This window comes from Cyprinodon variegatus, unplaced genomic scaffold (genome assembly GCF_000732505.1).
Source record: "Cyprinodon variegatus isolate N-32 unplaced genomic scaffold, C_variegatus-1.0 Scaffold213, whole genome shotgun sequence".
Lineage (NCBI taxonomy): Eukaryota > Metazoa > Chordata > Actinopteri > Cyprinodontiformes > Cyprinodontidae > Cyprinodon > Cyprinodon variegatus.
In genome coordinates, this window is record NW_015150666.1 from 347925 (window position 1) to 371653 (window position 23729).

A 23729-nucleotide genomic window follows, 5' to 3' on the forward strand; every position below is an offset into this window, starting at 1 on the left:
GACCGGAAAGGACACTCGTTTAAAACACGTCAATTAATAACGGAGTAAAAACCAGTGTGTGGTGATGGCACCGTGTAAAATCCTCCACTGGAGATCACCAGTTTGTTTTTTAATTGGAGGCTTGTATAAAGTCCTCCACTTGGGGGCTTTTTCTTAAAGTTTTTCTGCTCAGATGCAGACTGACCGGTTCTGAAGATGTCTTTGGGTAATTGCTTTTGTGCAGCTGTGGTATAGGGCTTTCTGGTGCATATTCGATAAAAAACATTCTCTGTACTGTAGGTCCAGGTTGGAGAGCAGAGGTCCGCTTTGCTCAGGGAAGCAAGGATCCAGGGTCAGGCCAGGAAAGGATTCCGTATGGTTCTGACCCTTGCAGTACGAACAAAGGAGGTCCCTCTCCTTAGCTGACAGCTCTTCTGAAAACGGAGAGTATGGGACAATGACGTACCTATGAAAGCACAACTATTCACCCAAACTGACATATTGCAAGGAGAGCATCACTCAGAAAGGCAATCAATGTGTCCCAGACAACTCTGGAGGAGCTGCAGAGGTCCAAAACTCAGATGAGACTATCAGCAGAAAAGCTTTAAGTTGTACACTCTACAAATATCTTCAAACAAAACCATGCTGAGGCTGCTCTGGTCAGATAAGACCACAACTAAGCTCTTTGAACAACAGGCAAAATGTTTTTTATGTGTCATACAATATTTACAATTCACAACAACCAGAACAAAGGGTTCCTCTGATGAAACATGGCAGTGGCGGCATCATGGTAGTGGAAACTGACCAGAGTTCGTGCACTGCAAAAATGATCTAAAAGTAAGTAGAAATTGCTTGTAATAAGAAAAAGTAAAAATAATAAAATGATATTCACCCTTAATTTGAGTTGGTAAATAAGATTATCTGCCAATGAAGTTAGTATTTTTTATTGATTGATATATTATGCACTTGGAATGCTTATTTAATATGTGAATAGTTTTATTCCATTGGCAAAGATTCTCATTTTGCTGCTTAACTCAAGAAAAAAAATCCTCTTATTTTAAGAAAAAGTGACTCACTTAGATTAAAATTTTTTGCAGTGTGGAGGGGTTAGCTGGAAGCTTATTCAGGGCAATCCTAAAGGAAAACCTGCTAATATATTGACAGGATACCTTAATCCTACAGACAGAGCTGCAATAGAGTGCCTTAGTTTAAATGGGAATGTGAAACACACTTACAAAAATGCTTTTCGTTCACACTGTCCTTCGAAACTATCAGAACGTCAGTGCTTTAGCGAATAAGTGGGCAAAATTTTAGTTTCTATATGTGCAAAAGTCTTACAGACATGCCCCAAATGTGTTGCAGCTATAACTGAGGAGTATTTACTCAGAGGAACTTTGTAGATTTTTACTTCTAAAAAGACATTTTGACAAACCTTGTCTTTCATATATGATATATCAAATTAATTTTGGCTAAATAATGAGCTTAAATGTGAAGAAGTATGACTCCCCTTGTGAGTAGCTTTCTCATGTGTTTGTCCTGAATAGACATCAAATATTTTCCTCCCTCTCCTCCCCACCGTGGCTCCACCTCTCCCACTGACCCCAGCTTTCTAATTGGATCTCATCACCATTTCCTTTCAGTTTTTCCCAGCCAAACTCTCAGGTCTAGAGAAGGACTTTTTATTTTTTTTGGTGTTTTTCTCTTCAACTCACAAACACCATCTGAAGCAGCAAGATTGCACTGAATCCTGGTAAGTTGTTTTACTTCCATCAGGCCGTTAAGAGCTGAAACTAGCAACACATCTGCAAGGTGAATGAACCTAGATGTGCTTTGAGAAAAGAAGTCTGTCCTCCTGATATAAACTGAACAACTGTAAAATATTCTAAGTATTCAGCAGCAAACGGGAAACATGATTGCTCTCTGCCAAACCTTTTTCAATAGCTGTTGCTGTGTGATTTCTGTTTTGCAAACACATGTAATTATTTGCAAATTTTTAGCACAAAGAACTCAAATGATGTAATTACGGTCATATAATCATAATAAGTCCCCATGTCCATTCTGTATTCTTTATCCTTTATACAAAAACAAATAATAAGATATGCCTTTCATTTACAGCAGTGATGTTTTTTTGCTTTTATCTATTTCATAACAACCATTTGCAGGGAATCACTTTTAGTTATCCTAATTAATGCTGAGATTATTAAACAGTATTCTGAGTCATTTTCAGCTCCCCATATGTTGGCGTAAAATGTTCCCAGTATGTCTGGGCTTCGCTTTGCCACCTCATTTCTATTATGGTCTAGTAAACAAACCATTCTATACCCATGTACTTCATATCAGATTTATTATCAGTGTTATAGTTAAATATTTTAATTGATTAGCATAGAAGTTACATGTAATTAAATCTCTTTTTTTAGTACACTTTAAATAGTTTGCACTACACCTTATGCCCAATGGTTATAGTACACTTCTGTTAAAAATGTCAGATTATGACCCCTGAAATAATTAAACTATGAAAAATGACCTGCTGGTTTATGTTAATAGTCCAATTCACATATTTACATCTCTAAGGAGCAAACTGTAATCCGATTACTGATAAATCCTTGAATTTATAAGCTGTCAAAGCCCATATAGTGGTAACCAGAGCAGGTATGGTTTGTTAAAAAGTCCGAACAGAACTTCCTTTGGTAAGTGGCTCCTTTTCATGCCAGGAGAAGGCAATTACATACATTCTAGTTATAAAATTAAAAAACCAAAAGCAGTTTGTTATGGTCCACCTGAACGAACATAGATGATTGATTGGTTAGAATCTTTAAAGGGAAACGCCTTTTTTAACATTAGGCCCTTGATTTTACGTTATTACATCATGTTCTACTCACCCATATGAGTTTTGTGTCATTTGGAGGTGTTCTAAAGATATTCCGTTAGGTTATATCCAAGTAATGTCTTCCTATGGGCAACGAGTTGAAGGCACAAACTAAACTGTTCATAATTTATTCTTTATGGTACGCCAGCATTCATAACATGTAGGCGAATCACTGTCCCCCAGACATCCGCTGTTATATTTTTTATATTTATATTTTTTTAAAACAAAGCGGAGTGTGTATGACGTCATCCGCGCGCCAGACTGGAGTTGTGACAGGCAGCCCGGGCCACAGGCGGCTACGCTCTACCCCTTCTATTCATTCAGCTAGCTAATCTGAATCGTTCAATTCCATTTCGAGAGCGAGATCATCTGTGGTAGTAGCAGTAGACATCTTCCAGGCATGTGAGTAAAACTAGCAGCAGTTCAGTGTACAGGAAGAATGAACGGTAGCCGGCGTGCGTGGATGACATCATACATGTGCCGCTTCTTTTTTAAAAGGTATAAATATGAAAAATATAACCACAGATGTCTGGGGGACAGTGATTCGCCTACATTTTATGAATGCTGGCGTACCATAAAGAATAAATTATGAACAGTTTAGTTTGTGCCTTTAAGTCGTTGCCCATAGGAACTTGGATATAACCTAACGGAATATCTTCAGAACAGCTCCAAATGACACAAAACTCATATGGGTGAATAGAACATGATGCAATAACCTAAAATCAAGGGCCCAATGTAAAAAAAAAAAAAATGGTGTTCCCCTTTAACTTTGCAGCAATAACACATATTGACTATCTGTGGGGGAAAAAAGCAAGTAGCAAGGAGTTAACAGGAAGTCACTCAAACAGGTCTGTAGGTTCTCTTTTTAGTCTCAAGAGATTTAATGTTGCTTAGTTATCTATTCAAACAAGCACAAATGCAGAATTTTCTCTATATGCACCCTCACCTACTGCTGCACTGATTCTCACTTTACTGTTGTTTAAAATTTACTCCTCTTACTGGAAACATTAATCCTTTATCGATATTTGTATTAGTTAAATGAGCTGTATGCATCTGTGATTAACATTATATTTATGATCAATACTTTTTAAAATCCCCTTTTTTATGATTTTATTAGAAACATTCCCTTTTCTAATTATCTGGGGTCTACAGCTGCTCCAACTCTCCAGTGTTTGTCCTCTTGTCTGAGCTCTACTGCTGCCAGGAATGCTGACGTGTGATTCTTCGTCCCACCCTCATTTTTTCCTGACTGTTTCTCTCCAGTTTAGTCTCCCTCCATGCTTCTTTGTGTGCAGATGTTCTGAATGAAACATCCATATTTTAGGCTGTAAAGATGCTGATTTAGCAGTTTGGACTTTTCCTGTAATTTTTGCACACTGCTAACAGTAAATCGAAGTAAATGTTCAGTCGTTAAGTAAAGGATCCAATTTTAGCTGTAGTTAACAGAGTACTTAAGTAATAAAAATGAGGAAAGATTGTTTTTTTAAAGGTCTCAGGGTAGGGCGTGTAGGAGACCCACAAACATGGTGGGGTCAACGTGATTCTGATGGGATGCTTTTCTTTTAAGGGGAGAAGGGAAACTGATCAGAATTAATGGTAAACAATGGACAAACAATAGGCAAGGCAAGGCAAGGCAAGGCAAATTTATTTGTATAGCGCAATACAGTACAAAGACAATGCAAAGTGCTTTACATGATTAAAATATAGGAAAATAAAACAGAAACAAAGCAAGTAGGAAAAAAATAAAAATGCAGAAACAAAAGAGAACATTAAAAACAGTTGGACAAAAGAAAAGAAAAACGTCAAATTAATGATGTTTCAGTTGAACAGTTTAACTAGAACAGTCGAAGGCAATCCTAAACAAATGTGTTTTTAGTCTTGATTTAAAGGAACTCAGGCTTTCGGCACTTTTACAGTTTTCTGGAAGTTTGTTCAAGATAAGTGAAGCATAGGAACTAAATGCTGCTTCTCGATGTTTAGTTCTGGTTCTAGGTATGCAGAGCAGGCTGGAGCCAGAAGACCTGAGTGGTCTAATAGAGAAATTTCACACTGTAAAGGACTTCAAACTGGAACAAAGGTTCATATTCCAGTAGGACAACAACACTAAACCAACAGACTGAGCTACAAAATAACAGTTTACATTAAAAAACAGTTATCTAGAGAAAAGTCCACCAAGAACCAAGACCTTTAAGATTAAGATGTTGTGTCAAGATTTAAAACCTGCCATAGACATAAACCCACTAAGACTGTGATGACTGGAACACATAGTTCTGAAAGGTATTGTGTCAGCAAGGCTGAAAGCAAATGCACTCTCAGTCTCAGCTCAATTAAAAGTTAAAAACCATGAATCATTTCCCACCTAATAATAATTATGCAGAATGCTTTGCTTTGGAAAGCTGTGCAAAATCCCAGTAAACTTGTTAAAGCTTTGTGGCTGTAATGTGACATAATAGGAAGCCCTATAAATGTTGTCTTTAAGGGGTTATTAAAATATCTGAAATCCACAGAATAATATAAAAACTCAGTGAAACACTTAAACAAAACTCCCTACTGAACATTTGAATAAAACAAGAATAGTGAAATCTTCTCTGCAGCATTTTTAACTCTACTGAGTTAATAACCTATCCACATGCAAAAGTAGGACAGAGGAAGTCTGAACTTTAATTTAATCATTTCCTAATAGTCTGTAGGCATGCAGTATTAAACACCCCAGAAGTCATAATTAAAACACGTTAAAAAGAATAAAAACCTGTGACCCATAAATCACCTGTATTAGACTTATGATTTTAATTGATTTTCTTTTGTTTGTTTTTTAAATTGGATGTGCTTAGTTCTACCAAAGGAAATAAAATATATAAATTCAATATCTGGTCAATTATACTTGACAGCAGCTGCAGAGTGTAATTTCATGGGTTCAAATCCAGGTCAGAATTTACGGTGTGAGGTTCTCTCAAATTTCTCCTATGCATGGTGTCTCAGTGCTAGTTCTGCAAAGTGCTGGTGGTGTTTTTAGGGTGTTGTCTATTGATAACCTGGAACTACTGGATCCAAAGACCTGGAATAGGAGGTTCTATAGAGGATGGAAGATTGCATCCTCAGAATTATTTGTCATGTTTTAGTTTGTAAGCTCTACCGCCACAGATACAACACATACCCCACAACATCATACTACCCATACACTCAAATACAAAGTTTTTATCTAAAAAAAAAAAAAAAAAAGTAAGACCTTTTATAACCAAATGCTTAATATTTGTTTGTTTTCCATGAAAAACTCCCCAGCAGCACTCGTTTTAGTAAACAGTTGGAGGTCAGCATATTTCCTTTAGAAGAATCTTCTACATGTTTTATTGGAGTTGTTTTAACTATGATTAATGATGAGCCAATAAAGTTTTCCATTTCAAACTGCCTGACATGTTCATGGACTTTCTTCTACACTAACATGCTCCCTCCTGCTATTATTATCATAAAATTGTATTTAAAATACAATATTTTCTGTGCTCTACTGTTATTTTGTCTAAATATGTTTAAAGCTGTCTGATAGCTCTCATATTAGTGATTAAAACTCTACTTCTTTTCTCTTTAGCCTCTCCAGTGCAATGACCTCACTCCGCCTGTTTGCCTTGTTATATTCCCTCATCGCCATACAAGTCTGTTTTTCCAGCCAGTTGGAAGACAATAAAATCCCACCCAGTCTGTGCACTGGCCACCCTGGCATCCCGGGCTCTCCTGGGGTTCATGGCAGTCCCGGTCAGCCGGGAAGAGATGGAAGAGATGGGAGGGACGCTGCTCCGGGAGAGAAAGGCCAGAAGGGAGACAGGGGGGATCCAGGTACTCCTTTCTGTCTATTACAACCACAGATGATCATCACACTTTTCAGATCGCTCAGAAATTTAAAACATTGTATATTGATTTGCTTTGTATTATATATATATTTCCACATGGTGCATAATTTTAACAAGAGGCAACAGAGTAATAGAAAACCAACAGAACCAGCCATTATGAAAAGCCTGCTTCGTATTCAGTGTAATTAAATTGATCGAAAGAGGTTGTGGCCAAAAAAAAGCAGCAGTGTGGAGTTTGCACAGTAAGAACATACCATGTATGAAACCAGGTGTCCTTTGTTTATGGAGGAAAGCAGCAGATGATGTGCATGCTGGTCAAAGTTCATCTGTCTGAAAATCTCTACAGGTTATTGAATACATTTGCTGTAACGGAAATGATTATTTGCAGAGTTCCAATGCAGTAGTAATTAGAATATGCCAACTTGAATTATGAATATCCACAAAAATGTTATAATACAAAGTCTAAGGGGTTAAAATACTGATGTGTCTACAGAGAAATAGTGTATCTTAAGCACCAAAACCCTTTAAATCACGCCACAGCACAGTGATGGGCAGTGCTGGGGATGCACCTATCGAATACTTTTTGGGGTGAACTAAACATGCTGTTTTCAAGGCGAAACCAAGAAAAACTAAACAAGTGTGGAATGAAGTCCAAATGTCCTGGGCTTTGATTCCCGCTCATAGGTGCCTCTATGCAAACTAGAAAAAAAGAAGCAGGCTCAGACAAAATGGTTTTATAGTTAGATATTAGTGCTATAATTTTTGTGAAAGGTGAGGAATTTTTCTACCCAGTAAATATTGCTTTTGTAAGGAAGAATTTAGACACTATTTTTCAGAGCTACCCAACATGCTTTTCTTCTTGTTTTCTATAGTTAAAATAAAATACAATACATTTTCTTCACCTAATTATCTTAATATATACTTACTATCCCCAGTGCATTTGTGTGTATGGACATGGACGCTTTGCTAAGGATTTTTAGCTTTTCTCATTTTGCATACTCTATTGTTATCCTGCCAACAAATCCCAGTTAAAAAAAGAAAACCATATAAGACTCTGGGTGAAGAGAAGTTTGGGAAGGAGCTGTTAGGTTATTTTCATGAGGACGTCCATTAAAACATATTAACATTTAAAACGTTGAAGAAAGATTTAAGATATCTTTGTCAACTTTAGTGGAAGTTGGTTGAGAACACAAATGCAGAGATAAGGAGGCAGAGATAATTTCTCGCCAATTTTATTAAATTTTTTAAAGATTATACGGCACTAGAAAAAGGGGTATGAGAGCGGCAAAGGACCACAGTTCGGTATTAAACCTGGGTCGGCCACATTGAGCACCGAGGCCTCCGTACATGGGTCGTGTGCGCTAACCACTGCGCCACCAACACGCCCCTTTCTAATTTAGATGTAGATGGTAGCAGAAGCACAAAGAAGAAGAAACTGCAAAGGAGGTGTATATATGGGAGACAGAAAATAATGGGCTAATGAGCTGATAGGGTGCAGGTGTGGATAGAAGTAACTAGAAGGGAGCAAAGGGGAAAGGATAGTTGCACAAGGGGGCAACAGAGAGTAACGCAAGAAATACAACACTGCTTAAATAGAACTAGAAAGCAACTAGAAAGACACAAAATAGAAAAGAAACCAATATAAAAAATAAACGCAGAATGACATAAATCAAAATGTAACTGAAAACTCAAAAATAAACTTAAACAGAAGTCCACAAAGGGCAGAATCATGACTATCTAAGCTTTAAAAAAAATATATATATTTTTTTAAATGTATTTTTTTCTGTTTGCTATGTTCAGTTGGGATGTTAAATAATAATATTCTAAAAGCTTTAAAGTTTGTTTCATTTTAGCTCGTCTATTTATGTGGACTTTTCAGAGAGCCCAAAATGACAGTTTATTTGTTAACTAAGTTTTATAAACAATACAAGTTTTCAGAATAAAGCGCTCATTGAGACAAAAGACAAATAATGATTAGTGTTATTAAATAGATTTATGACATGTTGCATAAACACTACAGCTCTCCATCCCAGATTGCCTACAGGGAAGGGGTTATTTGTGACATATTTGTTTTTTATGAATCATATCTAAATAATATGGGCAGTTAGCAAGCAGATGTGTATTTTATACATATATAAAGAAATGGTTTGTTTAGGCCCAATTTACTCAAAGGAATTAAGAGAAAAGAAATAAAAATAGCTCGAACCATCTGCAGTCTCCCCTACTTCTGCTAGGTAATGTTTTTTTTGGGGAGAGTTGATGATTTCTGTGAGGTTTCGCCTCTCATGTTTATACTCCTTTTCATTTCCAGGTGAGACGGGGATGCGAGGCCTAACTGGAGATAAAGGTTACACTGGAGAAAAAGGGGAGAGGGGCCAGCCAGGAGAGTGTGCAGTGGCTCCTAAATCAGCTTTCAGTGTCAAACTGTCTCAGGGTCAGTCTTTACCTCAAAATGTTGGCGATGCCGTCATCTTTGACACAATCCTCCTCAACGAACAGGGGGATTACAACACAGAGACAGGACGCTTTACCTGCAAAGTCCCTGGAGTCTACTACTTTGCGGTGCACGCCACTGTGTATCGCGCCAGCCTGCAGTTTGACCTGATGAAGAACGGTCATGCTGTGGCGTCTTACTTTCAGTTTTATGGCAACTGGCCCAAACCGGCATCTCTGTCTGGCGGCTCACTGCTGCACCTCGTCCCCAGCGACCAGGTGTGGGTCCAGGTGGCTCTTACAGAGTATAATGGGTTTTATTCTAGCACCAAGACTGACAGCACTTTCACTGGCTTTCTTGTCTACTCAGACTGGAAAAACTCTGCTGTTTTTGCATGAGGTGTCTGTAAAACATTCATAAAGCAATCCCACAGAGGCAGATGAAAAACAAACTCCTTTAGCCTTTCCTTTATTGCTTTTTGTGGTTGAGGAGCTCTGTATAAAGTTGAAGGAATTAGCTGAAACAGCTGCAGTATTTCTGTGTTTAACTTGTATATATCTACAGATGATGTGTCAAAGACGCTGAATATTTCTGTTTGTTCTGAATCTGCTAAACACTTCAATTGGTGACATTTATTTCTTCTCACAGATGTTGCACATTGGCTTCTGGATAGACGCCGGCCTTAGATTCAAGTAGCTGTCATGTCATCGCTGCACTGTGTGCAGTGAAACATTAATAAATCTGCAGACCACATAAAAGCCTCTCAAATTTTTGGCCAGATTTTAGGGGAGAAAGTGAAAAAGGAAAATAATTTTCTGAGTCATTTTAGTATAACATAAGCACAGCAGGTCTCTGAATGCTTTTGTTTGCAAACTCAAACCTTTCCCGACTCCAATCAGCAGATTTCTCTGTCTGTTCTGGTTTATTTCCAGAATATAAAACAAAAAGTTCAGCTTGACTTAATAACAGATAATTCTTTACTCTTGTAACCTAACTATAGGTTTCCACAAATGTTTTCTGTTATTCTGTTTTCTTTTTATCATATTATCAAGACTTCTCCAATGTCCTTTCATATGGAAGACCTAGAGAGTCATTGAAACAGGAAAAACAGCCACTTCAAATGTAACATTTAAATCATGCTATTTGAAAAGAATTTTCTAATTGTATTTTCTTCTAATTGTAAGTTTTGTATTTATTAATTTGCAGCACACTAAGGGTCATGGAAATGTTAAATGGAGAGGGGAGAGCAAAAGGAAAATGCAATTTCCAAAAGGATTTGAAAATGGAAGATGAAAAAGAAATGAAAAGAGGAATTATCTTTTATAAATGTATGATTAGGAGAGGTATTTATAATCAGATTTATGAATTTAGTTTTTTAATATTCATTTAGAAATAAGAATACCTTTCTAAAAATACATTTACAAATTCCAGCATTTAATATTGGATTATTAAATACAATTTACAACTCATCTTTAAGAATTAAAATTAAAATGCATAATTAGAAAATGCTTTGAAAATGGATTTCAAGTTGCATGATTTAAATGTTACATTTGAAATTACTGTTTTTCTTTACAGGGACACTCTTGGTCTTCCGTATTTTTTACCATCCTGGAATAAGAATCTACTTCCCGACTTTAAGGTATTCAAAGCGCAGAGGCTTGACTTTGTACTAAATCTAAAAAATAAACTCATATCAGCATTCTTAGCACCTGAACTCACCTACATATCTCCATATATGACCCGGCTCCTGATTATGTGTCTCAGCTTTAAACCAAACACACAGAGACTCATAGTCCTCCATACAAAAGTCAGAATATCTGTGTTAAAAACTAAGGGGTCTTCATCATGTGGCTCCTCAACCAGTGAACTGTTGAGCTCTGCAACGTGACTCTGTGGAGTGATTAAAAAAACTAACGAAAATCACTTTTCCTCTATACTCTCATAATGTTATGCATTTATGTTGTAAATGCATTTTGTTGAACTATTTTGAACAGCTTATATTATACAGAGCTTTGTCTCTGAAAGGTGCTTTCTAAATTTGGGATAATCAGGTCCGTTCTTTGTTCTCTGGTGCAGAATTAAAAAAGGAAGAAGCCATTACAAAACTGTTCCCACAAAGTTGGTGGCATAAAACTGTGGCCTATGTGCTCATCATCTGTTGACCTCATTGTACAGTACAGATCACACGCTACTAAGATACCACACTAGGGTTTCACTGAGATCTTGAAATCAACCCATTCTTTCACTGGCGTATGATTTATAGTCCACATGCTAAGATGCTGGATTCTATACAACTTCGAAGTGTTAAGAAGACTCCAGGGAAAATGGAGCTCTAGAGATCACAGCTCCAAAAGCTATTGTGACAGTTTTTCAGCTTTCTAGAAATGTTCCCCTTAGAGAGAAATCACCAGTCAGACATTAGTTATCTCAACTTCAGCCTCTGAAAACACTCCATCCAGCCATCCTACTGATTTTCCAGATGATCAACTTAAAACAAACTTGAAACATCTTTATGAGCCAATATTTAAATTACAAGTATTTAAGGATAACTGTATAATTTGACTCATGTTGTGTTAATTTAAAGTTAAATCATTTAAAATTACATTCGATTTAAAATACATGTTAATCTATCAATAATTTATCAATTTTAATGTGACTTTTTTACACATTAACAAGATCAAAAAGTATTTCTCTCTGAGTTTTATTACTAAAGCAGAGGACTGCCGAAACAAATACAGAAAAAGGGAACAAATTTATTTTCCACTGGATTTATTCTGTTTTTAATGGTTCCACCATTTCACCATAACTTCCCGGACCAATGAGTTGCTTTTCAACTCTGTCAGCTGCTTGACGTAAAACATTTTTCTGTCTCTTTCCAGCAGTAAACAATATTTATATAAATAGACAACTGTTTATGTAGATAGTTCGACTGTAATAAAATGTAATCATGCTGTTAACACAGATGACATCAGGTGAATATTATCCTTATTTCTCTCTTTAACACTCCCAACCATAGTTTAGGTAGAAATATGTGCTTATAATCCTTCCCTGCTGGGCCAAAAGGAACTTAATCAATCTCTCTTTGGCATCAGTCACTTATTTCCATTGGTTCACAGCCTGCAAAGTTCTCTGGAAATGTCACGTCACTGCCTGAAGTACAGGCCAGGATGGGTGTCTGGTTGAATGTAAGGTGATACTCTAACTCCTGGATTGAAATCTAAGGGTATAAATGATGAAAAGGCAATCTGTTTTTATAAATAACAGGCTCACAGTAAACTCAGGAAAGAACCTCACAGATACTGGAATCAGATTTCCTTAGAGCTGAATATTACCGTCACAAACCTTTTTTATACGAGACTGAATGAAAAAAACAACCACCAGCTGCATGGTTTTAAATTATATTAATCTGTGTCCTTACGTAATAATCCTGAGGTTTCTGCTCATAAACATCTTTGCCAGCTGCAGCTTTTCAACATATTTCAGTTGCTCAGATTCATTGGGAAACTTTCTTCTTCTCATTATTCTTTATTAATAAACCAATTCTTCCAAGTTTTAATTTTTTGCCAGCAGTCGAGGTAAAAACTCCCCTTTATCAGGAAAAAACCCTCAGAAGAACTGGCTCCAGCAGACAAACACACACAAAGCAACAAAGCAGGGATCTAAGAGAACTTTAATTCCTGTTGTGTCTCTAACTTTGAGAGAAACCCAGTTAAACATGTGAGCTCTGAATGACCAACCTTCCATTTTTTAAACAAAAAAGATATTTCCAGTCCCTAATAAATGCTGTATCTGTGGATAAAGAAGGAAACAAGATGTAAACATAAGCCTTTGTTGGAGACATTCCCTCCTGAGGGGCTGATCCCACTTTTGTTGATATTTAACTTGTCAAAAGATTATTTTTTTTTTTGGTGAATTTAAAACTTACATCATTCAATCACATCATTAAACTATACAATTTTTTAAAACAACACATTAAAAAAACTCATTGCACCCTGGTTGAACATTAAACTGATCTAAATAAAGAATATATAACAGTTTGAGAGATAAAGAAATCTTATATATAGACCATTCAAACATTTTAATTTTATACGCAACTTCATTTATTTTATTACCTCGGTTCTTTAACTTGATAAGGATGAAAAACAAACATGTTTAATTTGTTTGTTTGTCAAATATTGTGTAAGATTAGAATCTGATACCAGACCCCTCCTTTCAAAAAGAAAACAGAAACATTTTAAAGATAGAAATCTGGTCTTAATTTAGGGTGTGTTAAACAACTGTTTCAAAGTTGATTTTAAAAGATGCATTTAGTCTGATAAACAAGCCTGTTGGGGAAACATTTAATCTGACTGTTTGGGGGCATAGTTTATTTTTCCTTCCCACTCTGTTGACTTATTCCCTGTTCGTAGCACTGCTTTGTTCAGCAGGTGGCAGTGTTGTACCACTGCTGGGCAACTAAATCACCTCATGGAAAAAAAGGGCAATCATCATCAAGCATGTCTAGACATAAGCAAAGCAGATATTTGTGACTTTATGATTAATATTACAGCAGAAGTTCAAAACAAACTCTAGCTAGATTAAAACTCTGATTGGTGAATCTCAATTTATGTGGTCATTTTAGTACGGTCAAAAAAGTTTGACTAAAATAGAGATGAATAGTTTCTTTTTTGCAGCAAGCCTTTTATTTAGATACTTTTAGAAAAAAAAGGAGTGACTCTATGCATTGTTAAACAAACTGTTGATAAGCAGAAGGGTTAAATGTCAAATAGCTGCAATGATGTACATATAAATGACTGTAAATGAGAGTTTTCAGCTTTTCCACTGAGCAGACAGGTCAGGAAGATGACCTCTCCAACTCCGTCTACTTGCTTTAAATGCATGAAAGCCCATATAACATTGAGACTATAAAGTATATATATATATATATGTTTAATGGGGTTTTAAATGCAGCAGAAATATGAATATACTACTTCAGCCACTGGATTTAGGATAATTTATCCATCAATAACATCTAAAAATGTATAAATCAATTGCTTTGGAAATACTTTAACTGGAAGCACATAAGTACATAAATACATTGGTAAGAAAGAATCACTTAAATGACATTTCAGTCTTTTTTATATTGAAATATTGGTGTGATTAAACTGTTTCGTTAACCAGCAACAATTATTCATTAACTAAATAATTAGAGTTTAATGTCACTTTTTGGTGGATTGATCACATAAACATAATCTAATGTGATCATTCCAGATTACATGTGACCTGATCTGGACTGCAGACATGTTCAGGGGAACATGATTATCCCAAATGATCCTAAATGATCCTAAATGAAGGAATTTAACTGTTTTGGTCGGGAATCAAAAAGTAAATTCCTGCCCTGAAGCTGCAGTCAGGTTTTAGATCAATGAGATATGAAACTGCTGAGGGCTCTTTGTTTGGCTTTTAACATGTGATTCAACCCGTATTATGCTAAGGATATTGTAAATACCACATCAAGTTGTTAACTTCAAAAAAACATAAAAAATTGGAAATTATTGTGGCATTTATTGTGCCTAAAAGAGCAGCAATAGATATGATTCTGGTTTCTGGAGACAATGGTGAACATGTATGTATTTTAAATGCGTTTTTAATCTGCAAACTATCATTATTTTATATGGACCTTTTTTTTATTACTGGTAAACAGGGATTTTATTCGATGTCAGATATATGAATGAAATTCTCTTTAAATGCTACAGTGACTTGTCACTTCCTCTGTTCATGTTCTATAGTATAAATTGTTAATATTGGAAACCCCCAAAAAAAAGACTTTGTATGGGATTAGATTTTATTTTATAAACAGAACTTTTCAACAAAGAGGTTGTGTAGGTAGGATCCATTAAAAGGCACCAAGCCTTTATAGATTTAATGAGCTTTCAGGTGATACTCTTGTGGGAAACTGATGAGAAATGTAAGCTGGCCTGCAGCATTTCTGCAGAGGCAGGTTGTCGAAAATAGGGATTCCAACAAGTGAAGATTACGTCCCAATCATGCGTCTATGAGATCGGTACAGTAACATGACAGAATTATTGTAATTTGGATTTGCAGAATAGAAAATGCTTAAATTACAGGGATTTTTATAATAGAAAATAGTCGTTATACATTTATAACTGATGCTCATCCATCCATCCCCCAAAAACGGAAACAGACACTATTTTGATGCTGTCAAATTGGTTTCTTTGCATGGACTGTAAAGCATGACTCAAACATTTTAGATAAAATCAAAAAGCTATCTTCCATTCTCCTTTTCTGAAATAGCTTTTTGATTTCTGTTTGGGGTCATTGTCCTGGTTTCAACCAGCTAGCTGTTGATAAAACATAAAGTTGGAGAATTTCAGCAGTTCTACAGCATTTCCAGGCCAAGGACCCCCAAACTGATATGTAGATGGAGCAGGGACCCCTTAATTATATATTGTAGGAAACGGTGTTATATCAAACTGATCCTATAGTCACTCTATTACAAATGGAGTAATATAACAAAAGCAATTTCTCCCCGGGATTATTAAATTATTTCTGATTCTGATTCCTGGTTGATGGGACAGGTGTTGTGAATGAAACGGTGCCCAGCTTTAAAGAGCTCCTGTGTGTCGCTGAATGTGAGCATTGATGACTGAAAGACATCTTCTGCCTCCATTTATCTCTTTACTTCAGTGTGTTGAATTCATGTTAATGAGTATTTCGATTAGTGGAAAAAATTGCAGGGGGGGATATAAAAAAAAAGTCTAATCAACCAAAACTTGTGCAACCCCCATGCAGAACCTCCGTGGACCCCCTAGGGGTCGCGGACCCCCTGTTGAAGACCTACGCTCTGCAATATCATAACCCACAACATTTCCCATCACATCAAGCATCTCTGAAAGGATTGGCCCTAATGGATTCAATCAAACCAGGCATAAACTCAGTCTAAACTGGTTTAGACCATGTTTATTCAGGATGCAGAAACTATGTCAGTGGTAAACAATTCTTTATAAATAAGTAATTTAAAAAAATGATCATGTTGAATGCGACTGAGATTTCCCACATATTTCCCATCCCAAAACAGGAGTCAGAGGGCAGAGGTTGAATCCCTAAAGTATAAAGCTCTCTTTAGTTGTAGCTGCTTCCTGCTGTTCTCCTGACACTAAACTTCCTCTCTTCTGTTAAACTTGCTGACGCTGGAATAAAGCCATGGCTGCTTTTCATCACTGAGGGTTTGCTGAATCAATGATTACTGAAAGAGTTGATAATCAATCAGCTGTGTGCTTTAACAACACCAACAGGATTTACATCCAGTCATTTTTATCTTCTAAGATGATAATTGCATTGCTGCAAACGTGGTTCATGATGTTAGCGTTGTGTTTAACGGGAACCAGAATGATTAAAACCACAAGGCTTTGATGTATTGTAATATATATGACCATAATCAGCCCCCCCCCCTGTTCTCGCGCCCCGCTGCCTTCCTGCAGCTCCTTATTCACATTCTTCCACAGAGCAATCCCCTTATCTCTGCAGATGGGAGACATGAAAGCTGAGCCGTCTCTGGACTCAAGTGTTTCTCTGTCCTCGGTATCAGATGTGTTCACAAGTGAAAGGGTTCTGTGATCTCATCTGTCCGTCGCCTCTGTGTAGATATATAAATCCATCCGAGCTTCTAAACGCTTCAAAATCTCACAGCATAAAAGCTGTCTGGTTTTCAGACATGTTCAAAATGTGTTTTTATTCTTCAATCAATAGGAAGTCGTAGATCAAAGCAAAGATTAATGCTCTATTATGTTTTTTTCCCAGTTAGTAATTACACTTTGATCTGGACTAAAATGCTGACCCTTCATGATTTTTTATAAAAAGTCCCTTTTCTTATCTTACAATTTAAGATGACCAAATGGGATGAAACTGATATTTTTTTTTCTGTTAGGGCTCTTTAAAATTAAAAACAAAGAGATACCTTTTTTGTGAGGCATTGCATCGTGTGAAAAACAACTTCCCTATTATTGAAATCAAATGGACCACTAAGTTTCTGCATCCTTTTTCACACAATCAGCTCTGATGAGAGTTTTCAGCAGCTGTAAACACATTACGAATTAACTGGTAAGTTCCCGCACAGTTAGTTTTAATGACTTGAAATCAGCCACCGAGTACATCGATAGGCTGTTGTGGTGTTTTGCTCAACAAAAAGCTTATTTTACAGTAGTTTAACATTAGCATTTAAGGTCCTGCAGGGAGCTGTATGGGTAAAATGATCACAGAGGAAGTTTGGGCATCAGATCAGGACACATCCTTTGGGAGGTTATTAACGGTACGTCTCCTGTAGCAGAACAAGAGCTTAGTGAAGGTTCTCCACATTATCTAGACACTTATAACCAAAAACATCAATGCTTTTATCAATGAATGGGGAAGCATAAATGGTCTGAAACCTTTTACCCATAAAAATAATAAAAAAGAAAATCAGCAAACTAAGGTCTACATGGGGATTTAGCTCCTTTACTCTGATATACGGTACCTAAATGAATTTCAGTGAAACCTTTTTTGAAGATTGCCAGAAAAGGAGAAAAGTGAAATTCCTGGTAAAGCCCTCCTTGTGCCTAAACACAGTGGTGGCAGAATGATGCTATAGGAATAATTTCATTAGAAGGGACAGGGACACTTATCAGAGTTGATGCTAAATACTGAGAAATGGTGGAAAAAATCCTATAAGAGGAAAAAAAAAAAGGAGATCCAAAAATCAATGGAGGCTTAGAAACCAAACAGAAGTTTAAGCCTTAAACTAAAAAAGAGAAAAGATTCGGATCAAAGGATACTCAGGATTTCTGATGAAATAGAAAATCTGTCTGAGCTTGAGCTCTCTAGTAACTGCAAATGCAACATAAGAAAAAATAAATAAACCACTTAAGAGAGATATATACTCGGCAGGAAAGTGGAGGCATCCTCTGGATTGGGAACCTTTTCCTTTGCTTTCCATTTTAAGAAAAGCAGCAGAATTTATCTACAGATAAAAAGGAGCAGTTGATTTGCAGAATTTGCAATCTTATGTTTGCGTCTGAGCGTGTAGCTCTAAATATGTCTAACAGGCTGATGAAAAAAAAAATGACAGTTTGTTTAGTTTCTTGTTTTATTATGAACCATCCAGTTACACAGCAGCCATCTTGTTTTAAAAAAACAACAACAAAACAACCCACATTGCATTCAGATATCCCAGTCATGTAAATCCCAACTGTTCATACAGTGAAATCGTTCTGGTCAGAGCAACAGATAACAGTCATGTGAGCTGTTTTCAGTCCACTTCAACAAGGAATGCCATCAGTGTTTAGGAAATACCTGAGAGGAGCAGCTTAGGATGACAACAGGCTCATTAACAAGAGACATTCAGAGCTTATGCTTATAAAGAGAAGGCTTAAATCAGGCTGTCACACTGAGCAGCAACTACTGTGTAAAAAATGAAAATTGGCCACGTTTCAGCCCTGATCCCACCACACCCACAATTAATAACACTTCAACATCTGGAGTCAAAGACATCTGTAAACCTTCAACAGATCAATAGGAACATCTCTGATATGTTCAACATTTCAGAGAGCAACAACTGAGCAGCTAAAGCAAGCTAAAAAAGGGAAACCTTATTAGTTTATGGTCCTATTTTCCTCCCCTGAACATCACAAATCTTTTTTCATCACAGTTTTAGGGGAAAGGAAAAACCATTTATAGATTATTTTGTTGGTGACCGTAATAAAACACCTCAGATGGAAGACTGGGCAAAGCCCCAATAATAGACAGAACAACAGGAAATAAAGCTCTGGGCTGATGGTAAACAGAAGGTTGAACAATGCAACCCACAGAAAAATGTTAAAAGGCAATAGTTTCGGACTTTTGCAGAAAAGTAGTGTTGCGCTAATATGACACAGCTTTGCACGGCGTTCTAAGACTCAGCGATGCAGGAGAGGATGATAATAATGCATCTAATAGTGAGAAACCGTCTTTCGATCAGATGTAACAGCACTTTTCTGAACCATAACTGGAGTCTTTGTCCAAACCTTTGATTCTGTGCATGTTTTGGAGATCAGATCTTAAATATCATATTCAGAGGACTTTGCTGGAAGTAAAATGCATGACTGGTCCTCAGATGGAAATGGAAATATCACAGATTACAGAGAGAAAGGGACAAAAAAAAAAAGATCTCCTTAATGGTAAAACACAACTGTTATAATTTTTAAAATGCGGTAATTATGATAATAGGATTTAAATCTTAGCTAAGATTAGCAAAAGAAAACTTGGTACTTCATTTAAAGGATGCAACATCTGAAACAAGCGTATTAAATATTTTATGGGAGGAATTTGACATTTTTCTCTGTTAGTCTCCAACAAAGCTCTGCCTAAAAAACTTTCAAAAAACATGAAATTTTCTTTTGAACTCCAGAGCACCTTTTAAAATAAAAATACATTTCTTCAGTGTTAGAAGACAAAAAAAAAACAAAAAAAAACTTGGAAATGTTATTTTGGGGCTTTAAGGAAAAGAAATGGAAAACATCCCCAAATGTGACAATGAATTCCCCTGTATGGTGTTAAACACTTTAAGGCTTCGGGGCTGGCTCATCGCTGCGTGGAATCAGTGGCGTCTCTTAGAGATAGACGTCCATGGTGTTCAGGATCATGTGGCGGCACAGGGGGCAGTTCTGCTGGTAGATCGGCTGCCTCAGAAGGATGTTGGTGCAGTCCCTACACAGGCAAAGGTGTCTGCACGGCAGCAGCACCACCGTCTTGATGCAGTCCTGACAGATAACGCACTTTTTCCTCTCCTCCTGCTCTTTTAACAGAGTAAGCAGACTCTCAGCAGGCAGAGGTTTACCGTCTTTCCCTAAAGACGGCGACATCTTTAGTGGTCTGTCTGCACTACATGAAGGTAGATCCCCGGGCTCCTGTTGGAGTCTGTCTCTACCATCTGGTGGGTCCCGTCGCTCCTCTCCGGTGTCGCCGTCACCTCTCACTCGGTTGGCGTTATCCCGTTGGAGCGCTGTCCTCAGCACCAGGCCCAGCAGGCTGCGATGATGAGACAGCTGAAGCCAAAATCTTCTCTCCAGCAGGTAGAGCTGCTGAAGCCTCTGGTGCAGGAGCTGCAAATTACGCTGAAGAACATCCGGGGTCCTCCACAGGGCTGAGGTGAACCGCCAAAGAGCCCGATACAGTCTTCTCAGAGCAGGGAAGGAGTTCACGTAAACCAAAATGTGCACAGCTGCTTGTCGGCTCAGTCTGGGGTTCAGGTAGGCGGTGGTCAACAGGGCGATGGTGACGGTAAGCAGGAGGCCATAGATGTTCAGGATGAAGATGGAGATGAACATCTGGACAAGGGAGGCGATGAAATCCAGAAGCAGCTTACAGGGAGACCACAGGAAGGCAGACGTTCCGACCAGACTGCTGTACAGGAAGGTGAAGAAGGTGAGGGCGAACTCCAGCACCTTCTGCAGCGGACTGGACACCGTCTGCCACACACCCACAGCCGCCAGGTAGACATTCTGGGTGGCAATCAGTGCAAAGTTCACCACCGTGTTAGTGAAGTAAACCACCAAGCTGACAGCGATGCCACAACCCTCCAACACAGACACCAGACCCCTGCACAGGTGATCCTTCCCACGCAGCAGGACGTGCATGGACAGGTAGCCCACCATCTTCAGACTCTCCAGGAGCCCCTCCAGAGCCAGAGCCAGGCTGCCCAGCATGCTGAGCGTCCAATGGGCCAGGTTTGATGTTGTCTCTGCCATGTACATGGCAGAGAACAGGGTGAGGTCCCCAACATGCAGAAGCAGGTTGAGGATCAGGGTGGGGAGGTTGGTGATAAAGGCAATGATTGTTAGGAGGGTCCTCACCACGGTGTGGACGATCAGAAAGTTCAGGTCCAACAGTAAAGCTGCCACATCCAGGCATTTCCCAACTGTGGATATCACAAAGTTCACCAAACCCATGGTGCTTCCTGCTGAGATTAGCCTGCTACTTCTCCCTGCTCAGAGGTCGCAGCAAAGCACATAGTGGTTACTCAGTGAAATAACCGTCACATCTTCTGCGGTCCGTTGCTTCTGCGTTATCAAATAAACCGTTAGTATATAACTTCTTATCATTTAACACTAAATCCCTGCTTTCATGGCTTCTGCTGACTGAAAGGACAGGATAGCATCACAAACACACGCGCTTACAGGAGCGGATGTTTGGTTTCAAACGGTCCGATCAAACTTCCGCTCATTTTCCTGGTTTCGTTTTTGCTCCGTGGTTCAAAGAAGATCCAGAAAGGCTCCCAGAGTGAAACGGAAAAGTCACGGAGAATTCACTGCGTGGAAATGTGTCGTACGAAACCAGATTAAATGATAAAAAATGAATAATAACAACGCAAAAAGATGTGAGGAGTTTATCATCCACGCAGCCATTTTTGTTTTGGTCACACGTCAGCTGACTGGATGGGAATTTCGACTGCTTCTCGGGATCTGGTTCATGTGAACCAGATCTTTAAAAGAACCGATTCTTTCAGCTCCGAAACATCCCTGGAACGGAAGTATTATAATGTAATAAAACTTTAGTAGGGGAGAGCGAGGTAAAGTAAGACACTGGGTAATGTGAGACAACCCCTGTATCTAGGCAACAGAACACATTTGTACGGTGGCTGAGAAGTGCAAAACACATTTACAATTCAAAAACACATTAACAAATAAAAAACAAAATAACATTTGAAGAAACAAAATTATATTTTATGAAACAAATGTATTTTTGAAAAAAAGTTTACAATTTTAAAAACAAATTTACATTTTAGCAAACAAATTTACATTAACAAATAAAAAACAAAATAACATTTGAAGAAACAAAATTATATTTTATGACACAAATGTATTTTTGAAAAAAAGTTTACAATTTTAAAAACAAATTTACATTTTAGCAAACAAATTTACATTTTAGGAAACAAATTCACATTTTAAATAAGTTAGATTTTAGGTGAGAGAAAGTTTCATTTTACAGAAAAAAAAATACATTATAGGGAAACAAATTTACATCTAAAGGTCTGCGTATGGTTTGTGAGTTAGACACAGTTACATTAAAAAATCTAGCCAAGCAAAAAATAGACATTAGGCATACGTATGTGTAAACAATACCAACAACTAAAGAAAAACTATGGGATGCATTAGATATGCTATATTTAGCTCTTTATAGCCTGGACCTGTCATGTTTGGCTTCAGGTGCCTAACCCACATGCAGAACACTCCGAGACAGGATAAAAGTTCAAAGGTTTATTTAGAAGATGGAATACAATAAATAAACAGATCCCAAGGGGAACTCGTCTGGTCACGAGTGGATTCTGAAATGCACACAGAGTTACAGGTCCAGGACTGGTCACGAGTGGGTTCACTGCAGAGGGGGACAGAGGAGTTAGTGGAGGTCCAGGTAATTTGCAGGATGAGAGTGTGCAGGGCTGAGTTGAGCTGAGGGAGTTGAGGGTCCAGAGGCTGTCGGCAGGCTGAGGGCTAGGCGGAGGCAGAGCTTAGGTTTGAGTGTTGGCAGATTACCAATTAGAGTTTCCCTTCCGGTTTCTTCAGAGAGCGGGCAGGCAGGTCTTTGACAGGAATAGTTTTCCAGGGTTCTTCAGAGAACTGACAGGCAGATTACCGGCAGAGTTACTCTTCTGGGTTTCAGGTTTCAGACAGGTTCAATCTAGGAAGCAGAGAGGAGAAAACAGATCAGGTTCAGGTTCTGGTTTTCAGGGAGTCAGAGATTCAGACAGGCAGGTCGGCTCAGGCTTGCTAACAGTAACTGGCAAACACTCTGGCACTGGAGAGAAGTCCTCTGCCTCCTTAAATACAGATCTCCTGATGAGCAGATGTACCACAGGTGGTTGCAATCAGCTCCGGCTCCAGGAGATCTAGTATGCCCTCTGGTGGAGAAAGTGGACAGACCTCCAGATCCCAACAGGACCATGGAATGATTTTCAGTAAATTGCATTTTTTTCAAACTAGAATTGCCATTGAACTTTCTGACACATGAAAAAAAAAGAAAAAACATACATTTTGTAGAGGTTGAAATATATAAGCTGTTTCCATCATTTGTGATCCAATAGCCGTTTCTGTGATATCTTTGATAGATTTTTTTTTAACAGTAAACATGTGTGATTGTGTAAGTCATGGTTTTCAAGAACAAAACCCTCACACTGATGAGGTCTCATCTCTCCGTCTGTTCATCTGTCCATCCGTTGCCAACCTGCCTTATTTTTTTTTTTTATTAAGTAATGTATTTAATTAATTTCTAGCACAACCCCTGAAATTACACCTATTACACCTTATGAGCAACAAGGTAGTCCATGAATAGAGGACAGAGGCCTCTGAATGGCTGATATGTCAAAGAAACCATTGAATTTAGTAAAAAAAAACACCTTTTAAACAGCTGTCCGCGATAATAACGACTATATGACGGGGTAAGAAGCAAGACCTATTCAAAAAAAAAAAAAAAAAATCCCTTATTGCCACAGAATAGTTGGAACTTACACACAAATTTTCTTACTGAGATGTGATTAGTGTTACTAAGATGGCTTTCTGTACAAATAGGTTTGGTAAAATATACTACATGAAAAAAAGGA

The 23729-nt window shown here is 37.8% G+C and overlaps 2 protein-coding genes across 2 annotated transcripts; one reads left to right on the forward strand and one right to left on the reverse strand.

Moving 5' to 3' along the window:
* Positions 1-1606: 1606 nt before the first annotated feature.
* Positions 1607-10340, forward strand: c1qtnf5 (C1q and tumor necrosis factor related protein 5). The gene is made up of 3 exons (XM_015380416.1): positions 1607-1729; positions 6429-6673; positions 8999-10340. The coding sequence occupies exons 2-3, from the start codon at positions 6442-6444 to the stop codon at positions 9517-9519; spliced, it is 753 nt and encodes a 250-aa protein (XP_015235902.1). The 5' UTR covers positions 1607-1729; positions 6429-6441; the 3' UTR covers positions 9520-10340.
* Positions 10341-18238: 7898 nt separating this feature from the next.
* Positions 18239-21547, reverse strand: rnf26 (ring finger protein 26). Its single transcript, XM_015380399.1, has one exon. The coding sequence runs from the start codon at positions 21079-21081 to the stop codon at positions 19744-19746; it is 1338 nt and encodes a 445-aa protein (XP_015235885.1). The 5' UTR covers positions 21082-21547; the 3' UTR covers positions 18239-19743.
* Between the last annotated feature and the right edge of the window lie 2182 nt (positions 21548-23729).